The sequence below is a fragment of the Leucoraja erinacea genome, chromosome 20, assembly GCF_028641065.1.
Source record: "Leucoraja erinacea ecotype New England chromosome 20, Leri_hhj_1, whole genome shotgun sequence".
NCBI classification, from domain to species: domain Eukaryota; kingdom Metazoa; phylum Chordata; class Chondrichthyes; order Rajiformes; family Rajidae; genus Leucoraja; species Leucoraja erinaceus.
Window position 1 is genome coordinate 14,335,239 of NC_073396.1, and position 20,605 is coordinate 14,355,843.

The 20,605-nt window shown below is 45.7% G+C and overlaps 1 protein-coding gene across 1 annotated transcript; it reads right to left on the reverse strand.

Annotated features, from left to right (window-relative positions):
• Window positions 1-15,716: 15,716 nt before the first annotated feature.
• On the reverse strand, window positions 15,717-19,661 carry LOC129706815 (ATP-sensitive inward rectifier potassium channel 12). The gene has a single exon (XM_055651327.1). The coding sequence runs from the start codon at window positions 19,618-19,620 to the stop codon at window positions 18,322-18,324; it is 1,299 nt and encodes a 432-aa protein (XP_055507302.1). The 5' UTR covers window positions 19,621-19,661; the 3' UTR covers window positions 15,717-18,321.
• Window positions 19,662-20,605: the final 944 nt, after the last annotated feature.

Here is a 20,605-nt window from a genome sequence, read left to right on the forward strand (position 1 = left end):
GAGTGATCTCAGGGCACCATTGTGAAGAAGAGCAGTTTTCCTCAGTGTACTGGTCAAGATTTATTACAGTTAGCAGATTATTTGGTCATTATCAGATTGCACATTGTGGGAGTTTCCTCTGGGCAAGTATACCATGATATAACAGTGACGACATTACAAAAATACTTCTAAAAAGTCACTAAAAAGCACTTTGGCATCTCCAGATGCAATGGAAGGAGCTATGTAAATGCTTTATTTTTGTTCCTTGAGATTATTGTGTAATAAGAGCATAAATGGTGATAGAGCAATAGAAACATTATTGAAACGTGGCCCTCAACCTACAGAGTCCATGTTGACCATTATCTTACCCCAATCTTACACTAATCTTTCCCCAATCGCTTTTATTCTTCCCACATTTCCATCCGTTCTCCTCAGATTAAATCATTCATCTACACATGAGAGGTAGTTTACTGAGGCCAGTTATCCTACCATCCGGCACATTTTGGGGGATTTGGAAGAAAACCGGAGCATCCAGTGGTAACTCATGTGGTCACAGGGAGAACATGCAAACTCTATGCAACGGCCACTGAAGTCAGCATCGAACCCGGATTGCTGGACCTTTGAGGCACATGCCTAGTTGCTGTGGGTCTCTGCTGTTCAACATATATCCCATTATTAATGCGCTGGCAATGAAAGGTGGGCAGGAACCCCTTCATCTCCTAACATACAAGGTGGATACAATAATAGAGACACAAGGAAGTGCAGATGCTGGAATCTTGAGCAAAACACAAAGTGCAGGAGTAACTCAGCGGGTCAGACAGCAACTGTGGAGGGGATGGATAGGCAAGTTTTCAGATTGCGACCCATCTTTAGACTGATTGTAGCTGGGGGCGAAGGTGAAAATGAGGTGGGGGCAGGACAAAGCCTGGATACAGGTGAGGAGGGTTTAATAGTAAGATTAAACGAGTACTTACCAGTACGAAGTTTGATCTGTATTTTATGAGGAGTTACGATGAGGGATTACGTGAAGAACCCACCCAGCGCGCAGGCGCGGCATACTTCCAAGCAGCGGTGTGGAATCACAGATAGACACTAGTTGAAGTAAAGATAGTAAAGACCAACGAGACATTAGTCCGAATTTGATCTATATAATGAGGGTGGGAGCGGAGGGCACGTAATCCCTCATCGTAACTCCTCATAAAATACAGATCAAACTTCGTACTGGTAAGTACTCGTTTAATCTTACTATTTTACTTCGGAGTCACGTGAGTGACTACGTGAAGACTTCAAAGGTCTGTGATTTCAAACCGTGTAACAGTTATATCACTCACTGCCGAAAGATCATCGAGGGAGGAAGTGGTAGCTAAAGACCAACAAGTTTGTTTAGTTATAAAATAAATGTTTATTAACTATACCAAAAAGTAGCTCCCATGGGCTTTAAATCATAACTTTGCGGTTTCTAAAATGCTATCCGCAAAGACGTCCTGTTCCATCAGCGGTTTTCTGTAAAATCGTTGGAATGTCGATTCCCTTGACCATCCCGCTGCTCTGAGGATGTGGTCTAGGGGAACCTGCATCCTATCCGCCGCTGAGGTGGACGCTGCCCTGGTTGAATGGGATTTAAAAACATTTGTGTTAATCCCTGCCATGTTGAGGACCTGTTTCAACCATCTGGATAATGTCTGGCTGGTAACCCGTCCCAAAGGCTTTCTGTGGCTAACCCATAAGGCTTTCTCTCTCCCTCTAAGCGTTTGGGTTGTGTCTAGATAATGATGAAGGTGGGTCACCACACACAGCCTAGGTTCTGGAGGGTAAGCCCGGAAGATCAACGGGGAGTTTGATGTACCTGGTCTACTTTGTTTTACCAACCCCGGCATGGTGAAAGTAATGGTATCTGGGGTGGTCACCATGTAGTTCAGATTTAGCTGATGGAGCGACTGAACCCTTTGAGCTGAGACAAGCGCCATGAGCATGAGGGTCTTATAAGTGGACTGTTCCAGGCTCAGGGATCCCACCGGAGGCCAACCTCGAAGGTGTGTCAGAACTACACTCACATCCCACATGTGGGTGTATCTAGGTGTAGGGGGTTTGGTATTAAAGATCCCCTTAAGGAGTCTGATGACCAGAGGGTGGGATCCCACACTATGCTGTCCTATCGGCATGAGGTATGCGGACAGTGCGCTCCGAGCCGTATTGATGGCACTGTAGCTCATCTTGAGATCATGGTGCAGGTGGGCCAGGAACTCCAGCACATCCGAGATCGAAGCCGTCTTGTAGGATGTCCCTGCGTCCAGACAGTACTGTTCCCATTTCCTGATGAAGGTCAGGTACTGTTTCTTGGTGGAAACTCGCAGGGATGCCGACATGGTGGTGATTGTTCTGTCTGATAACCCCAATCCCCGGTAAGGCCTGTTCAAAATCTGGAAACCAGGAGTTTCAATTTTTGGTGGCATGGATGGCTAATGCCAGTTACCGGGTGAGTCAATAATTGGGGGTGGTGTTGAAGGACCATAGGTGTCTCTACCACCATGTCGTGGAACATTGGGAACCATGGTTGGGTAGGCCAGTCGGGCACGACCAGAATGCCAGAGGCTGAGTCTGCCTGAATTTTCTGGAGTACCCGACTGATGAGGCAGAAGGGAGGGAAAGCATAGAAAAAGAAATTTCCCCAATCCAGCGTGAAGGCATCTACCGCTGCTGCCTCTGGGTCTGGTTCCCAAGCCACATACATGGGTAGTTGGTGATTTAACCTAGACGCAAACAAATCTATATCTGGCGTACCATATTGCTTGACAATTTTAGCAAATAATTTTGGGTCCAACATCCATTCGATGTTGTCGTTGAATTTTCGTGACCTGGTGTCCGCCACTAAATTTAGCTTGCCTGGTAAATAGGCAGCTGATAGCCAAATATGTCTCTCGACACACCATTGCCAGATTATAGCAGTTAATTTGTCGCATGATACTGATTTAATGCCACCCATGTGCTGGATATAAGATACTGCCGTAGTGTTGTCGATCATGATTCTAACATGCACGTGCCGCATATCAGATGCATATGCTTTTAGCCCATAAAAGGCGGCGAGCATTTCCAAAAAGTTAATGCCCAGTGATTGTAGTAGCGATGCCTCTGAGTTAGTCCATCTGCCACCTGTGCTGTCTATGGAGTTAGTAGCTCCCCAGCCTAAAGCACTGGCATCCGTTGCAATGGTTATGTTAGGATTGGTTACGGCGATAGGACTGTGACTGTGCCAAATATTGTCAACCCACCACTGAAGTTCTGATTTGGCTTCAGCGGGTAAATCCATTTTGCGATCATAATGCCCCCTATGAAGGCGTAATGCATGAGTCCTTGCTCTTTGTAGATTTTGATAATGCAAGGGCCCATGTTGGGCAGCCGGAAATGCTGCTACTATAGAGCCAATAACTCTGGCTACATGCCGTATTCTAGGTTGCGGTGTAGCAATTAAATGGCTACAAGCTTCAATGAGTGAAACTGTTTTGTCTCTGGGCAGAGTGACAGTCATGTGAATCGTGTCAATAGTGAAGCCTAGGTAATCCATGTTAGTAGTAGCCTCCAATATTGATTTATCTGGGTGAAGGATAAAACCCAAAGTTTCAAGGAGTTGTTTAGTGGCTAACACTCCTGCGACAGCTTGTTCCCGTGTTCTTCCTAATATGAGAACATCGTCCAGATAGGCCACAACTAAAGTTTAGTTCTCTCAATTTCTTCATGGCCACTTTAAGAATTTTCGTAAATAGTCTGGGAGCTGTCGTTAAACCATTGGGCAAAGCTCGGTACTGCCATAGCTGGCCCCTCCAGATAAATTTCAGATATTTAAAGTAATCTTTATGAATGGGTACCAAATAGTAAGCATCTTTGATATCTATGCTTGCCATGTAGTATCCCTTGGAGATCAGTTGTCTGGCAGTGACAAATGTCTCCATTTTGAAATGTTGACACTCAACAGATTGATTAAGTGACGTCAGATCAATAATAATGCGACGTCCACCATCTTTTTTGGTTTTGAGAAAAATATTTGATACAAATTCTTGCGGCTCGTGTGTGGTCATTTCTATGATGCCTTTAGCCACGAGCCGATCAAGTTCAGCTTGTCCTTCTACCTTCTCAACTGCCGAGGGAAGGAACACCCTTTGGGGCATGTGCTGAACTGGCGGTTCTACGCCTGGTTTGAACTCAATTTTGTATCCACTAATACTGTTGAGTATAAACTTATTGTTAGTAAGGGAGCACCAAACATGCTTGAAGAACCTCAAACGTCCCCCTGTTAATACTACACCCTTTGTCTGTGTATGTTGACAGGAACCAGACCCACCTACCTCCATGTTCACTTGTGGGGTCGTTTTCGGTGGGTCTGGCCCAAGGTTGTCCGTGTTGGTGCTGCGGTGGGGCGGCGCATCTTCCCACGGCTCCGCCCTGGGCCCCGCTCTAAAAAAGAGCTCTGGGGGTAGTGGGAGGCGGTCACCAGGCTTTCACCAGCTCGGTATCTGCTGGTGGCTGCCGAGGCGTGCGGCCAACTGGGTGTCTTCACCCTGCTCGGTCCTGGCCCTGCCCTCATGAGGCCTACTGGTTTTGCCGCCTCTTCCAACTCCTTCAGCCTTTTGGCCAGATCCGCACCAAATAGCAGCGCCTGTCGTTCGGGCGCTGGAGCTTTACAGAGGCCGGCATATGTTGGGTTGAGGGCAGGCCTGATGTTGTCCCGCCGTAGGCTATTTAGCTCATAGGTGGTGCTGCACATCAGTGCGAGGGCATCCTGCTGGGGTATGGTCAGGTCTTCATTCCCAACGGACCGAGCAAAGGCGGTGACGGCTGCTGAGTGGAGCTTCAGGACTCGCTGCATTTTGACTTCCTGAGCCCTGATTTGCTGCCCCAGCTGGTTCCAGATCTGCCCATTGACCGTCTTGACCCTCAGCGCCTCGCAATTTTCTGGCGCTATGTAATTGTCAAGGGCCTGCTGGACAGCCTTGTCCTGCAGCGGGTTGTTGGACAGCCTGTTTATGGTGGCCGCCATTCTGGGTGGCAACACCATCCCAGTTGTTGGGGGCGCTGCATATCGGCCCACTACACCCAGTAGCTCTTCTTCCGGCACGCCCGGCATGCTGATGGTATCCTCCGCCTGCCCTTGGGATAGGCCAGCCCAGTCCTGGCCTCCCTTACTGCCCTCGAACATAGAGGGTACAGAAGGGTGTGGAGAGGAGGAGGCCAAAGCCCGTCCTCCTGGGAGATGCCGCATCTCCTCGTTTATCATTCGCTCTAGGAGCTGCCTCATGCAGCTGATCCGAGCGTCTCCCCTTTTCGGTGGGGGAGAGTGTTCCCGTTCCTCCGATTCATCGGAGGACACCGGCCGGTCGGTCTTATGTGTCGCCTTCCTCCCTGTGCGGGGCGCTCCGATTCATCGGTTGAAATCTGCAGCACTGGGGGCGGCTCGGTGTCGGGTGAGCGGGAGCGTTGAAAAGGCTCCTCTGCTGCGAGAGGCTGCCGTCCCGCTATGGACCCGTCCTCGGGTGGAGTTGGGCAGGCAGTCCTCCTGGCTGGTCGCTTGCGAGAGGCCATGATTCTCTCTGGAGCGACTCTGTAACAAAAAGGGCACTTACCTGAGGTCTTGTCTTTATGCTGCAGCTGGAGAGCCTGGCTCCAGCTGCTGCCGCTGTTGCACTGCTGACGTAATGCCGCGCCTGCGCGCTGGGTGGGTTCTTCACGTAGTCACTCACGTGACTCCGAAGTAAAATCGGCAGTTATTTTGACAAAGGCTGGAGATGAAATGGAGACAAAAAGGCTTCAGATTAGGAGAGAAGTAGAGTGTGAGGTAAAGCTAGAGGGTCAGCAAGAAGGGGGAAATGAGGGGGAAGCTAGTGTGAGAAATAGGTGCGTGTGGGGTGAGGTAGGGTGCAGCATATGAGGTGTTGTACTTCAGTTTGCGTGTGGCCTTATCTGGCCGTGGAAGACGCCAAGCATAATACTTGGCCAAACATCAAACCAGCAAGCAGATCCCCCCCACTGCAAGAGGGAATCAAAGAAGCAAGGGTTTACAGTCTATGCTCTCACAAGAAGAAACATGGTGGAGCTGAGATATGAATTTGTAGCTAGTCATCGTGGAACTTTGCCCCAGCATAGAATCAAAATGAGCAGTCATTAGAAATAAAAATGACAACAATTGAACTAGACAGGGGTTTTGGACCAACCTGTCCGGTTCTGACACAATGCCAAATGCTGGAGTAACTGCGGTTCAGCGGGTAGCACTCCATGTCTGGAACAGCTGTATCCCTAATCGCTAACCAGTCTGAAGAAAGGTCTCGACCCGAAACATCACCTATTCCTTCTCTCCAGAGACGCTGCCTGTCCCACTGAGTTACTCCAGCTTTTTGTGTCTATCTAGCATCTGCAGTTCCTTCCTACACAACTCCCATCCTAGGACCAGTTAGTAGAGCCACCATAAGGTCAGTGAGCCGTGGGTGCAAGTCCAAGTTCAAAGCCAGCATTTCTCTCCGTTTAGCTCTTATACTGCACTTACGTTTATTAATAATTGTCACATTGTGGTACCTTGTAACATGCAGAGTGGCAGCAGCAATGTCTGCATTGCAGCAATAACTACACTAGTTGCAAATACCTTGCTTACTTTGGGCCGAAGCCACCATTATGTTTACGCCACCTTTATTTCTTACCAGAGTAATAAGATCATAAGTGATAGGAGTAGAATGAGGCCATTTGTCCCATCAAGTCTACTCCACCATTCAATCATGACGGATCTATCTCTCCCTCTTAACCCCATTCTCCTGCCTTCTCCCCATAACCTCTGACACCCATACTAATCAAGAATCTCTCTATCTGCCTTAAATATATCCATGCAGCGGTGCCTACTGGCGCACGCAGGTATCGAACCCGGCGTTCGGAAGCCGCGGTCACGTGACTCGGGAGGGGCTGCTTGGTTTTGCGCAGTTTTGATTTCGCGTGTTAGTTCAGCACTGACCACAGATGTGGTCAGACGTGTCTAGAGAGCCTGTGTACTGAAAACCGAACTTTCGATTAAAGATCCGTTTAAAACTTCAGTTGTCGTTCTTGAGACCGCCAAATCCACTGACTTTGCTTCCACAGCCTTCTGTGGCAAACAATTCCATAGATTCACTACCCTCCGACTAAATAAAATCATCCTCATCTCCTTCCTAAATGAACGTCCTTTAATTCTGAGGCTATGACCTCTAGTCCTGGACTCTCCCACTGGTGGAAACATCTTTTCCACATCCAATAGAATACTCAGTTTTATCATTTTCATTTTATTCTGTTAATATTTCAAACCCATTAGTTAAACCTCCTTAGTCGCTCGCTAAGTCAAATGCCTGCTGCATTTATTAATCTGCGTTTAAACTTTAATTCAAAAAGCAACGTTAGACACCATGAGCCTGGCATGGAGCAGAATACATTGCATATCAGATAGCAGTAGGTTATTGCCACATTAAGCTGTTTGGACTCAACTCTCGGAGTGCCATACAATTGCTGCCTTTTCTTCGTATCATGTTGCTATCATTTTTGTTTTGCTGGCAAAATAGAGCTTATCTGTTGTAATCCTACTTTCCTATCATTCATTGTGATCTCAATGGCTTAATATTGCTCCTTTGCACACAGGTCTCCAGGTGGCTAGTGCATCACAAGGCCAGTAATTCAGTGGCAGACGCTGAGAGAGAGATTGAGGCAGATGGTAACAATGGGGAATATCACATGCACACTCACATGCACAGCATAAAATATATTGTCCTCATTATGATATCAGTATTGGTACTGATTTATTATTGTCACCTGTACTCAATACAGTAAAAAAACATTGCGTTACATGCCATCCAGCAAATCATATCAGGCCGTACAAATTAGGAAGGAAACAAAGTGCAGAATATAGTGTTGCAGAGAATGTGTTGATTAAAAAATAAGTGCAAGGGCCATAACGAGGTAGATTGGAAGATCAGGTTATCATCCCTACCATATAAAGTAGATTGGAAGATTGGGAATTTATCTGTAATATTGTGGTGCAGTTGAAGGCTCTACAAAAGGTTGCATCCACCCCTAAGAATTGAGTAATTTTTCTCAGAATTCCTTGACTGAATTCCTGGAAATAGGGTTATTATTAATGAAGCATGTAAAATCCTAAAGAGGCATAGAGTCATCGAGTCATAGAGTCTTACAACGTGGAAACTGGCCCTTTGATCCAACTTGCCCACACCGGCCAACAATAGTCCCACCTGCCTGCGTTTGGCCCACATCCCTCTAAACCTGTTCTATCCATGTACCTGTCCAACTGCTTCTTAAATGTTGCGAAAGTATCTGCCTCAACTACTGTAACTCCTCCAGCAGCTTGCTCCATACACCCACCACCCTTTGTGTGACAAAGTTACCTCAAAGGTTCCTATTCATTTTGCTCTCCTCACCTAAACCTATGTCCTCTGGTTCTTGATTCCCCTATTCTGGGCAAAATACTCCGTGTGTCTACCTGATCTATTCCTCTAATGATTTTGTACACAAATGCATCATGACAAGATGGATGCTGGGGTGTTTTGAGTGAGGAGATATAGCTACAAGGCAAGCAGACGGCCATTCAAAATTAAGGTGGGGAGGAATTTCTTCTCACAAAGGGGGTGGATCTTTTGAATTTCTACGCCAGAGGGTTATGGAGGCTGGATCACTGGGATGTTAAAGAGAAGGAGGGAGATATTTTTTTGGAAAATTGGGGAATTGAGAGGAGTGGTGATGTGGCTTAGAAGAGGAGATTAAGTTTGGGGCAGATCAACTATGATCATGGGGTCAAGGAAAGAGCATTCACGTCGCGGCCCTGTTTCCACCAATCTTTCCACCACCATGCACAAGAACCACAAGAAGTACCAGACAGCCACCATTGCATGCAGATGCCGAGAAGTGTGTTCACTGGCTGAACAACTTCTAATCTTGTGTGTGGACTCGATAAGAAGAAGAACTATGATCATGATGAATGGCTGGTTGGTCTGAAGGGCCAGGTAGTCTACACAATTTCCAATTTTCTTGTGTGTATACTTATGCATTTGTGTTAGGATTCCTGGCCCTGGCCCATGTTGCACTGGCACTGTCATCCTTGGGAAAAACATCATCTTCCCACACATGTCTCTCCACATCTGTCTGCGTGGCTGGCACTGCATTTACTTGTCACACCAATGCAGTCATAGCCAGTTGGACCTGCAATGGGTTTATTTTTCCTTGGCTTTGTTAATAACTCTGGTCTCCCACCGTATACGATCCTTGGTTGCATCCTATATACTAACACCTACCATCCCCCCTATTAATTCCCATCTCCAGGACAACCCCATCTCCCTTGAGCCTTTCATGTTCTGTCAGGCCAGCTACCACTGCTGCATGGGCAGAAGTTTCTTCAGACTAAGTAAAGGAGATATTTTGAAACATTGCTTTTAATTATAATTGTTATAAATTCAATTTTCTAACATCCCAACTCCATCCCGCTCCTTGGTAATGGTATCATAAAATGCTTACCATACACAAGGAGGCCACTCAGCCCATCGAGTCTGTACCGATACTATGTAAAGAGTAATCCAGCCACTCATACTGTCTCCCTCACACCACACAGCCACCCATCTGTCTCCCTCACACCACACCCTTGCAAATTATTTTCTTCAGGGACTTATTCGCCTCTCTTTGAGTCAGTGTCACTGCTACCCCTGGCCAGGTTATCCAGATCTTGAAAACTGATGTGTAGTTGGAATCACTATCTCATGTCACCTTTGGCCCTTTTTGTCAATTATCTGCATCGCATGTCCTCTGGTTCTCGATTCTCTGCCAATGGGAACAGTTTTTTTTAATTAACTCTTGTATACTCCCTTCATGAATTTGCATATCTCAATCAGATCTCTTTGTAAACCTTTTCAGTTCCAAGCAGTATAACTCCAGCAGCTCTAGTCTACTCTCCCCATCCCTAGAACCATTTTTTAGTAAACCTCTCCTGCACCCACTCCAAAGGCCTTCACTTCGTCCCTAACATGTGGCACCCTCAGGGCTCCAGCCAAATTAGCAAGGAATCTTCTACACTAATCCCAACTTTTCTCTTGCATCTCCATCGATTCCAATGTCCATTCCCCTCTTGTACAACTCTCCTGCCCTATACCAAAAACTAGCAGTGATTAAAGTAGCCTTAATCTCCTGTAACTCAATAGACCCCAGGTACAGCAAAACCGGTCTCATTTCTGCTCAGTGAGAGCTTTTGTGGTATTAGACTGAAGCGAATGGCAATACCTTGTCTGCCAGGAAGGTGGAATGAGAGTTAGCAAGGTGCATGAGAACTGAGAACCATCTGAGGTACATTTCAATAGAAAGGCAAGACTATTGTTGTGGAGGAAAGACAGCCAACACTTGGGAATGTGTAGAAAAGAAGAGGTTTAGCTGGGGGGGACCTGTGGTTTGTAGGTTAATTGGCTTGGTGTATATGTAAATTGTCCCGAATGTGTGTCGGGTAGTGCTAATGTGCAGGGATCGCTGGTCGGTGCGGACTCAATGGGTCGAAGGGTCTGTTTCCGCGCTGTATCTCTAAACTAAACAAAGCAAGCTTAGCATAACTGTTCTGCTTTTCAATTCCAGTCCTTTAGAAATAAAACAAAAAAGTTGGATTTGCTTTAATCATTGGGGTTATTAATCCGTACCTTCACATTTTAAGATTTGTTCTTTTAGCCTACCTCATCTACATTCTAATTTCCAAGTTACATGTGTCTTTCTCACTGGTCTTCAAAATTATAATCCATCAAGCTTTTGAAGCCTGAAGAAGCGTTTCGACCCGAAACGGCATCCATTCCTTCTCTCCAGAGATGCTGCCTGCCCCGCTGAGTTACCCCAGCATCTTGTGTCCATTATCAAGCTTATGTTTGTTAAACTTCATTTGGCAATATCAGAGTCACGAGGTGAGTTTTCTTCTGTAGTCCTCAACCTGACTAACCCCACCACAGTTTTTTTTTTGTCACTCAGAAATTTAGTAATTGTGCTTCTGGCTGCAAAGTCAAAACCATTAATATAATTTGGAAGCAAAAGTGATCCCAGAACTAGTCCATTTAGGTCCACTGACCTGAATAGCTAGGATTTACCTCTATCTTAAAGCATAATTTCCTATCTTGAAACTAGCAGCATTTGCCTGACTCTGCATAGTCAGACCTTATTCATTTATTATGTACTCCTTTCAGAGGTCTTCTGTGGCACTAGATAAATCCTAATTGCCTGCCCTTGTTATATGTTAAAGAAATTTAATTGCACTCAAGCAAAGCAATTCATTATTACGTTTTTGACTTTGAGATTTTTATTTTATTTTCCTCTGTAAATTAGGATAATTATATTTCCCACCACTATTAAACAGATTTGAGGGCAGCTCGCACAAATCCTCCTCACTTCTGCAGTCTGCTGCAAGGCACTCTGGAGGTTCTGTGCTAGCATAGTGTGTTACTGCTGTTGACAATGTTGGGATGAGGTGCTCTCAGAGCTCCCGAGGGATGTGCAGCACAAGCTTTTGAATCAAGGAAGCATACTGCACGGAACTAGCCCCTTTGGCCCACTGATTCTATGCTGACCACCATGCAATTATTTTACGCTAATTCTGCAGGAATCCCATTTTTATTCTCCCCAAAGCACCTCAGCTCAATATTATTTCCTCCTAGTTTCCTGTTCCACTCATCAGGGGAGGTGTGTGAAACTATGACCTGGGAATATGCTCTGAATCTACACCATTTAACCCTCAACAATCCCAAAACTCTCCTTTTAGTTAATAGTCCTAGACTTTGACTATTTACACGTTATTGCAAGAAACCCTCGGATATGCCTACCTGATGGTAGGGGTGAAGGGAGGGAGCAGAAGGCTGGAAGGGAGGAGGGGTAGCACGAAGCCTGGCAGGTAGTAGATGGATACCCTTGAGGTGGGTTATGATAGGCAGATGGTTAGACAAAAGCCAGAGATGAAACAGACAGGATATATGAGATATTCCCATATTGACCTTTCTGTCCTGGAATTCCTATAGTGATAGTAACATGCAAACTGGAGGAACAGCGACTCATATTCCAGCTTAGGTAGTTTACCACCCATCGTTAAGAATATTGAATTCTCTAATTTTAGGCGACAGAATCGCGGTACAATGGTGCAGCTGTGGCGTTGTTGCCTTGCAGCGCCAGAGACCTGGGTTCGAGCCTGACTACGGGTGCACTCTGTACAGAATTTGTAAGTTCTCCCCATGAGCACGTGGGTATTTCCCGGGTGCTCCGGTTTCCTCCCACATTCCAAAGATGTACAGGTTTGTAGGTTCAGTAAAAATTGTAAATTGTCCCTAGTGTGTGGGATAGTGCCAGTGCACTGCGCTGGCTGGTGCGGACTCGGTGGGCCTCAGGGCCTGTTTCTGCGCTCTATCTCCAAACAGACTAATCACCCTGCCTTCTGCAACCCCCCCCCCCTACTCTCCTGTGCCCCACCTGGACTTACATCTATTTCTCTCCTACCCCCTATTGTCTTGTACCTCCTACATGCCCATGTCTGTCCTTGGTCTAACTATAAACCTATAAACCCCCCTCCCCCCTCACCTGTATCCACCAGGATTTGTCCTTTCTTCCATATTTTTTCCCCACCTCCCTTACCCCCACAATCAGTCCAAAGATGGGTGCAACCCGGAAACCTCACCTATCCACGTTCTCCTGAGATGCTGCCTGACTCGCTGAGTTGCTCCAGCACTTTGTGTGTTTTTTTTGTCAGCTCAAATGTGGCGACTTTTGCGCTGGATTCAGACAACCCATTTTGCAAACTATAATATGTCTGTTTCAGGGTCTCGACCTGAAATGTTGACTGTTCCTTTGCCTCCACTGATGTGGTCTGGTCTGCTGAGGTCCTGTAGCAATTTGTTTTTTTCCTCCAGATCCCAGCATTGGCAGTCTCCAGTGTTTCCAATAGCAAACCTCCCAAATAACATTGAGATAAATGAACAAATGATGGCATTATGTCAAATGATAATTGTTGACCACAGAGAACTGCCCTGCACAATGGAACATTACATATGCATCTCAATAGGAAACTAGGTCCAAGTTTAATAAAACAGCCAAACAACAACCTCAAATATTGCTTTGCCTCCTCTCTGTTACATTAAAGAGAGTTTGGTTCCAGCCTGAGCCTTCTGTACAGGTATGTTATCACTGTCCTGCCCCACCGAATTAACAATATGAACAATATTGGATGACTTCATGGTAGCCTTGGACTACATCCCAACTATTCTTATTGCCCCATATCTACATTTATTACACATATCCTTTTATTGGCCCTCCTGTTTCTCACTGCTGTTTCAGACTAGAATAGAATAGAAACTTGCCCAAATGTGTGCAGTACAGCCACGATAACAGCAACCTCAGCACCTTTACTGTTGCAAGGATGTCCAAAGGAGCTTCACAGGAGTGTTATCACCCATACAGAATCGAGGCTGAGCCACAGAAGGATGTACTGGAGGTACATGTCAAATACCCGAGGGCATAGCTTTAAGATGAGAATGGGAAAGTTCAAAGCAGATATACATGGCAAGTTTTTTTACATGGAATGTGACAGGTGCCTAGAATGGCTGCTGGGGGTTTTGGTGGAAGCAGATGTGATAGTGGTGTTTAAGCATTTTTTAGATCGAAAACACAGGGAAAGGATATGGACTATGTGCAGGCAGAAGGGATTTGTTTAATTTGGCATCAGGTTTTTAGAACAACCATTATGGGTCGAACGGTCTTTTCCTGGGCTGTATTGCTTTATGTTTTTTGAAAAACCTAAGGGTAGAGCGAGCATTGCAAGTAAACTGGTGAAGTGGAACTTATGTGGAGAATTTATTTTTACTACAAAGGCTCAACATGTTGAATATACTCAGGCAAGAGGGAGACTAATAGAAGGAGCTGTGGGCTCTTTCTCTTGAATCAATTTCAGGTAATTCATTATCTCTTAGCACAATTTGAGCTCTATCATCAAAAGGGAGTCTTGTGTGAATTCATGTGGCAGCATCAAACATGAAATGTAGGCCCTGGGTATCAGCTATTGGATTATTTTACAGATGAGACATTGCCATTCTCAGAAAGAACACTCCAATTCTGCAGTGCTGCCTCTGTATGCCATTGGACTGCCAGCCCGGATGTTATTTTTTAGAACCGAAGTGAGACAAGAACATTTTACTTTAGTTTAGTTTAGTTTGGTTTAGAGATACAGCATGGAAACAGGCCCATCAGCCCACCGCGTCCACGCCGACCAGCGATCCCTACACACTTACACCTAGGTGCCGGAGGTTATGTGGTTAGGAAGGGAAGGAGAATGGGGTTAGGAGGGAAAGATAGATCAGCCATGATTGAATGATGGAGTAGACTTGATGAACCAAATAGCCTAATTCTACTCCTATCACCCATGACCTTTTGACCTTATGACTTACGTTATCCTGCACACATTAGGTAGGTATGTTGCAAAGCCTACCTGAAGCGTCGCTGAAAATCTGTCGCTGCGGATGTGCGTGATTTTGGCGCCGTTTAGAGGGGGGCGGGTTTAAAACGCGATTTTCTCTAGGCTGTTCCAATCGAAGATGTTCAGCCTAGTTAATTATTAACGAAAAATCGCTGGAAGATCCCGTCGCAAAAGCTATTATTAGTTTTAAAGGCCTTGTATAATAGTTATAGTGGTTTAAAAATCAATCTCTAAACCCGCGACCACCGGCAGCCGTCAGGGTCGCATAGAGCAGACAACAGAAGGTAAGCTGTTTATTTTTACATTGAAAAGGGCTTCTTAAGATCCTTTTATACACAAGTTTAATATTGCGAGTAGCTCATTTTGGGCCCATTATATCCCGCAGTATTTTTCTGGGCATTTGAGGGTACAAATCTACCACAATGTGAATGTTCTAAACCAGCGCGTTCACAGGATCCCACTAGAAAGCCGATTTAAATTGACTTTGTTACAGCAATTGAACACTAAATTCCTTCCATTTGGCCTATAAATTAATGTAAATGAGATTTAAAAATCATGTTTTATTGTGAATTATTTATGAATATTATTTGAACACTTGGGCTATTTAAAAATGTTAATCATTTATTAAGAAATGGATAGATGTTTAGATCTAGTAATTGAAGTTTGAAATTAGCTACACTTGGGTAACTAACTAATTATATGCTTTAATTTCAGGTCATCCAAGTAAGATTATTTTATATTTGTTTCAGAATGGTTCAATCTACGATAACTGAAAATTTCATTCAGTTCTCTTAATTTTTAAAAAGGTTATGGGCTTTTGACTGCACACGATCACAGCTTTTTTGTTATGTCCATAGAAAATCAATAGGGAACAAGATGCTAATTTCCGAGTATGAAAATCTGTCGCTGCGGGTGTGCGCGATTTTGGCGCCGTTTAGAGGGGGGCGGGTTTAAAACAGAGAAAACCCACGCAGCTCACAGGGAGAATGTACAAACTCTGTGCAAACAAGCACCCGTAGTCAGGATCGAACCCGGGTCTCTAACGCTGCAACTCTACTGGTGCGCCACCATGCTATCCTTGCGAGGAAAGATTACTACCAACCTGGTCATGGTGTACATATGCATGCGTTTCATTGTCTGATGAGCACTGAATTCTATTAATACAAATATAATGTAGCAATTCACAGTATCCAATACTTTTTGAGTCTCGTTAAACAAAACGTGAATTAATTAACATTGTTGAAAAAAAGACAAACTCCAATTTGTATTAGAATTATTTTTTAATTTAGTAAATTCTTTGATCATCCAATAAAATAAAACAGAACCCAGAGTCATTCTTTACATTTACAATCTGGGTGAAAAGGAAGACTTCCACAGAGGTCAAAGTTCACCTTATCCCTTTAAGAGAAATACCATTTTTAATCACAAGCTTCTATGCTGAGACGTATCGCAAAAATCAAAGAGGAAAGAAACGAAAATAGTGGGAACACTGGGTTAAGCTTATTGGCTACATCCAAAACAACAAGGTTGTCTAGCATAATTGATGGTCAAAGCAATTAATACAGTCTCACAAGTGCAAGGCTGCAGCAGAGAAGCTGATGATGCTGTCACCATGGTTACCTAGTGTGAGACAAGCCACAAACGTTCCCGTGGTATAACACCCCTATAGTAGGTACAAGGATTTCACACAACAGGTGTCAAAGACAGTGCCTTCCCAGAAGGCATGGCAAATGCTAAAGAGTGCCACTAATCAACAAAAGCTTAAAGAGGTTGGAAAGTCAGGCAGGAAAGTGTACCTTGAAGTTAAAGTAGTGTCCCATCCATGCATCGCCCACCTGAATTCTCAGATGATGCTCTTTACAAAAGGGCCTGTGCATTCTGAAGCCTCTCCACAGTGACGGAGGCACTGTGGGTGCCTTTACCCACTGGTTGCTTCAACATAGGAAGGCTTGCAACCAGCTCCCAAAGAGTAACTGGGGATGGACTATCAATACCAGAAATTCTTGTTTTGAGAGAAGAAAATAAAATCAATACAATTGCACATGAGTCCATTTCTTTGCCCCTAAAACTGTGTTGGTTGATAGACCCCCCGTGGCTACAGATTAGATCTCATGCCTTTCTGCAGCTAGGGACCTCTTGCCACTTTATGACATTACCCCGAGGTATCTGAGTGGCCACATCATTGTTGATGATCCCAAAACTGCCTGGTGGAGAGGAACACTCAAGCACTGTAGAGGGATCTCCACACAATTTAGAATTTTTGTAAACAAAATAATCAACCAGTTACTTGACTTCCTACATTAATGTCTAAAATTCTGGTAAGGACATTGCGGGAGTGATGTTGTTGGGTTCAATTCCTAGCAAGGAACGCTGCTAGAAGGCTTGATGTAAGGCTATGACACTATATGGTCGATTCTCAAAGCAGGGCTCCCATTTACCACTGATGCAGACTTGGATTGGATCCTTGGAGCTTTATTCCTTCCATTTCTTTTATTGTGGAGAAACACTCTCCCTTCAGACGTTCCTTCCCTTTAATTTACTCCCTGATAGTAATTAACCATAGCACTCACTCCTGCTAGGTTTATAGTATATAACACCATTCTTCCCAACTATATAGTGCGAGTGCCTATGTGTATCTGTGTGTGTGTGTGTGTGTGTGCGTATCTGTGTGTGTGTGTGTGTGTGTGTGTGTGTGCGTATCTGTGTGTGTGTGTGTGTGTGTGTGTGTGTGTGTGTGTGTGTGTGTGTGCGCGTATCTGTGTGTGCGTGCGTGGGTGCGTGTATGAGCATAAGTGCTTATGCATGTGTGCATGCATGAGAGTGTGTATGAGAATACATTATGTGTTCAAGAGTGTATATGTGTGTATGTATGTGTGTTTATCTGTGTGTATCTGAGCGTATGCGGTTGTGTAGATGCGTATACAAATGTGTATCTGTGAATCTGTATGTAACTGTATCACTGCATGAATGATTAGGTGTGCATTTGTGAATATGAGTGTGTTTCTATAAAATATACGGGAACAGCGTTCTCCTTAGCTAGGCCAATACATTATATATAATAGAACACAGTCTAGCTAAGTCTGTACAGTGATATTATCTTAGAAGCAATTTGTATTTAAAGATAAAAATCTTTAATTTTACAAAAATGTACTGTGCTTGAGCGACATTGATGTGACAATCCACGCGCAAATGATACCTTTTCCTGTACGCCCCAGGAGCTTTGTGTAATTTTCACCTGGTACAATGTCTAGCTCTCCACACTGGTTAAGTGCACAGGTAATTGTGCGGGCCGGCACTGAGCCACTCACTCTCTGTGGCTGACTTGATGTGCACTGATGCTTGGTAATTTCATCCCTGCTCTCTGTCCATCTGCCAGCTGATACAAAGATACTTCCTTTCCAGTAAAATGTCAAATGGTGAAGAAAACCCTAAGGAACATTAAGTCTGGTCTGACAAGTTGGAAGGCCTATTTGCAAGTCTAAACATCATGGTTTTGTTCTAGATCTATTCTCCTTTAAGCTCACGGTTCCACACATTCTAAAGTGCTTCACATCCAACACCTTGCTGTAACCAGTTACTTGACTTCCTACATTAATGTCTAAATCCATTGGAAAGGTAATTGTTAATGTTACATAATCTCCTAAAAGCATGACGATAATAATTCTATCTTTGCTCACATCGATTGCTAACTCATTCTGTTGCTTTGCAGCTACCATTCAAATTCATATTTGAGAATTCCCTCCACCATTACAATCAATTTTTCACCAAATTTCTATGATGTAGCTTTTTTTTTATGGCACTCATGATGATCAGAATCCCATTGCTTAATTTGACAAAAGGCTTATTGTAACAGTCACAGGTCATATCTCGGATTCCCTTCTGAAAGACCTTTGATCCAGAGCCAAAGTCGCCTGTAACCGGTCAAATTCATGTCGGCTGCTGTTGGGGCTGGGGTTATCCAACACCCTGCTGTCAATGTCGTCTCCCTCATCGTCCTCGTCCCGGCTCATGAAAGCCAACTCGTTCTCGTAGCAAAAAGAGTTGGTGCTGGGGACGAGGAACTTGCTCTCCACCAGATCCTTGGCACTGCACCGGGGGGTCAGGGGCACCTCGTAGGTTTTGTGGAAATGCGAGTAGTCGACTTTGTACTGGTCCTTTTCCTCGAAGAGCACCGGCTCAAACCGCTGACCCCAGAGGATCTCGCTGGCCAGGTACGAGCTGCGGGCTTGGGTGGTCATCGCCGTGGCTTCCACCATGCCCTCAAGGATGACCACAATCTCAAAGTCGGCCACCTCCAGGTCCTGCCTGCTGATGCCATACAGCGGACTTCCCTCGTCGATCTCATGCAGTATAGTTATGGGGGAAACCAGGAAGATGCGGTCGTACCCCTTATCAAAGCCCACGTCAATATCAATCTGGTCAAGGGGAATGTACTCCCCTTCCTCAGTGATCCGAGGCTTGATTAACTGGGCCCTGACATGTGCTTCCACGATGTGACTTTTCCTCAGGTTGCCCACTCTCCACATCAGGGAGAGTTTTCCGTCTCTCATGGCGATCACAGCATTGTGGCTGAAAAGCAATGTCTGGGCCCGTTTCTTGGGCCGGGCCATCTTCGCCATGATGGCCCCGATCATGAACGAGTCTATGATGCACCCAACGATGGACTGGAAGACCACCAGGAAGATGGCCAGTGGACACTCCTCCGTCACGCAGCGGAACCCGTACCCAATGGTTGTCTGGGTCTCGATGGAAAACAGGAAGGCGGCGATAAATCCGTTCACCTGCGACACGCAGGGCATGGGCACCTCGTCCCCTGCAGGGCTCTCCAGGTCCCCGTGGATTAGCGCGATGAGCCAGAAGGCCAGGCCGAAGGTCAGCCAGGAGATGAGGAAGGCCATGGAGAAGATGAGCAGCATGTAGCGCCATCGCACGTCCACGCACGTGGTGAAGATGTCCGCGATGTACCGCTGCGGCTTGTCGCTCATGTTGGCGAACTGCACGTTGCACTGGCCATTCTTCTTCACAAAGCGGCTGCGGCACTTCCTCCTGGTGTGGATTTTCCCGTTGCCGTAGCCATTGATCCCTGGCATGGTTGCCAGCCTCAGCCCGTCTTCCTGCGATGACACGATGCTGTAACGGTTGTCACAGGCGCTGCTCATTCCTCGCCGGCCCAGGGAGCCTGCTCAGTTGGGTCGCACCCCCCCCCCCCCCCCCCCCCCCCTGGGGTGACGGCCACAGGAAACCCCCTCCCCCCCCTCCCCCCCCCCCCCCCCCCCCCCCCTGCCCCCACCCCCCCCCCCCAAAAAAAACAGGCAGCAAGCAAGGTAGAGTCTCTTGTATTGGAGCGAGTCCAGGCAGCTTGGATTGCCCTGAGCGGTGTCTTGTCAGTGCAGCACCCTGAAACAAGAACAATTATGGTTAGAATGAGCAAAATTCATAAATTCAGCAATTGCATTAAAAAATGTTGCAGACAATTTTGAGATTGTTTGCATTTTTTCCCATTATATTTGGGAACAGGTCCAGGCCATTCGGCCCTGGGAGCCATTCCATCACAACCAGGTTCATCACACAGTGTGTGTGATGGGGCAGTGGAATGGACAGGATGTGACTTTCCTATATGCAGCCAGCAACAGGCTCAACTCTCGGCCATTACGGCGCATTCTCGGTTGGCCACAAACCTGAGGTCATTTAAACCTCCACTGCCTTCACAAGTTATAGGAGTAGAATTAGGCAATTTGGCCCATCAAGTCCACTCCGCCATTCAATCATGGCTGATCTCTGCCTTCAAAACCCATTTTCCTGCCTTCTCCCCATCACCTTTGACACCCGTTCTAATCAAGAATCTGTCGATCTCAGCCTTAAAAATATCCACTAACTTGACCTCTGCAGGCAATGAGTTCCACAGAGTAGCTTCCCTCTGACTAAAGAAGTTCCTCCTCACCTTTGTTCAAAAAGAGCGTCCTTTAATCCTGAGGCTATGCCTTACCCAAGCTCAGGCCTGTCCGTTCGGCAATCCTGTACGTTTTGGATCACATTGACTACCAATCAAACATTGCCACAAGTTCTCAGCTTGATTTTAAAATGCCACATGGACCTCCCCCTCCCTGTGGAATTTCTTCCAGGCTTGGAAGGAGCATAGAAAGT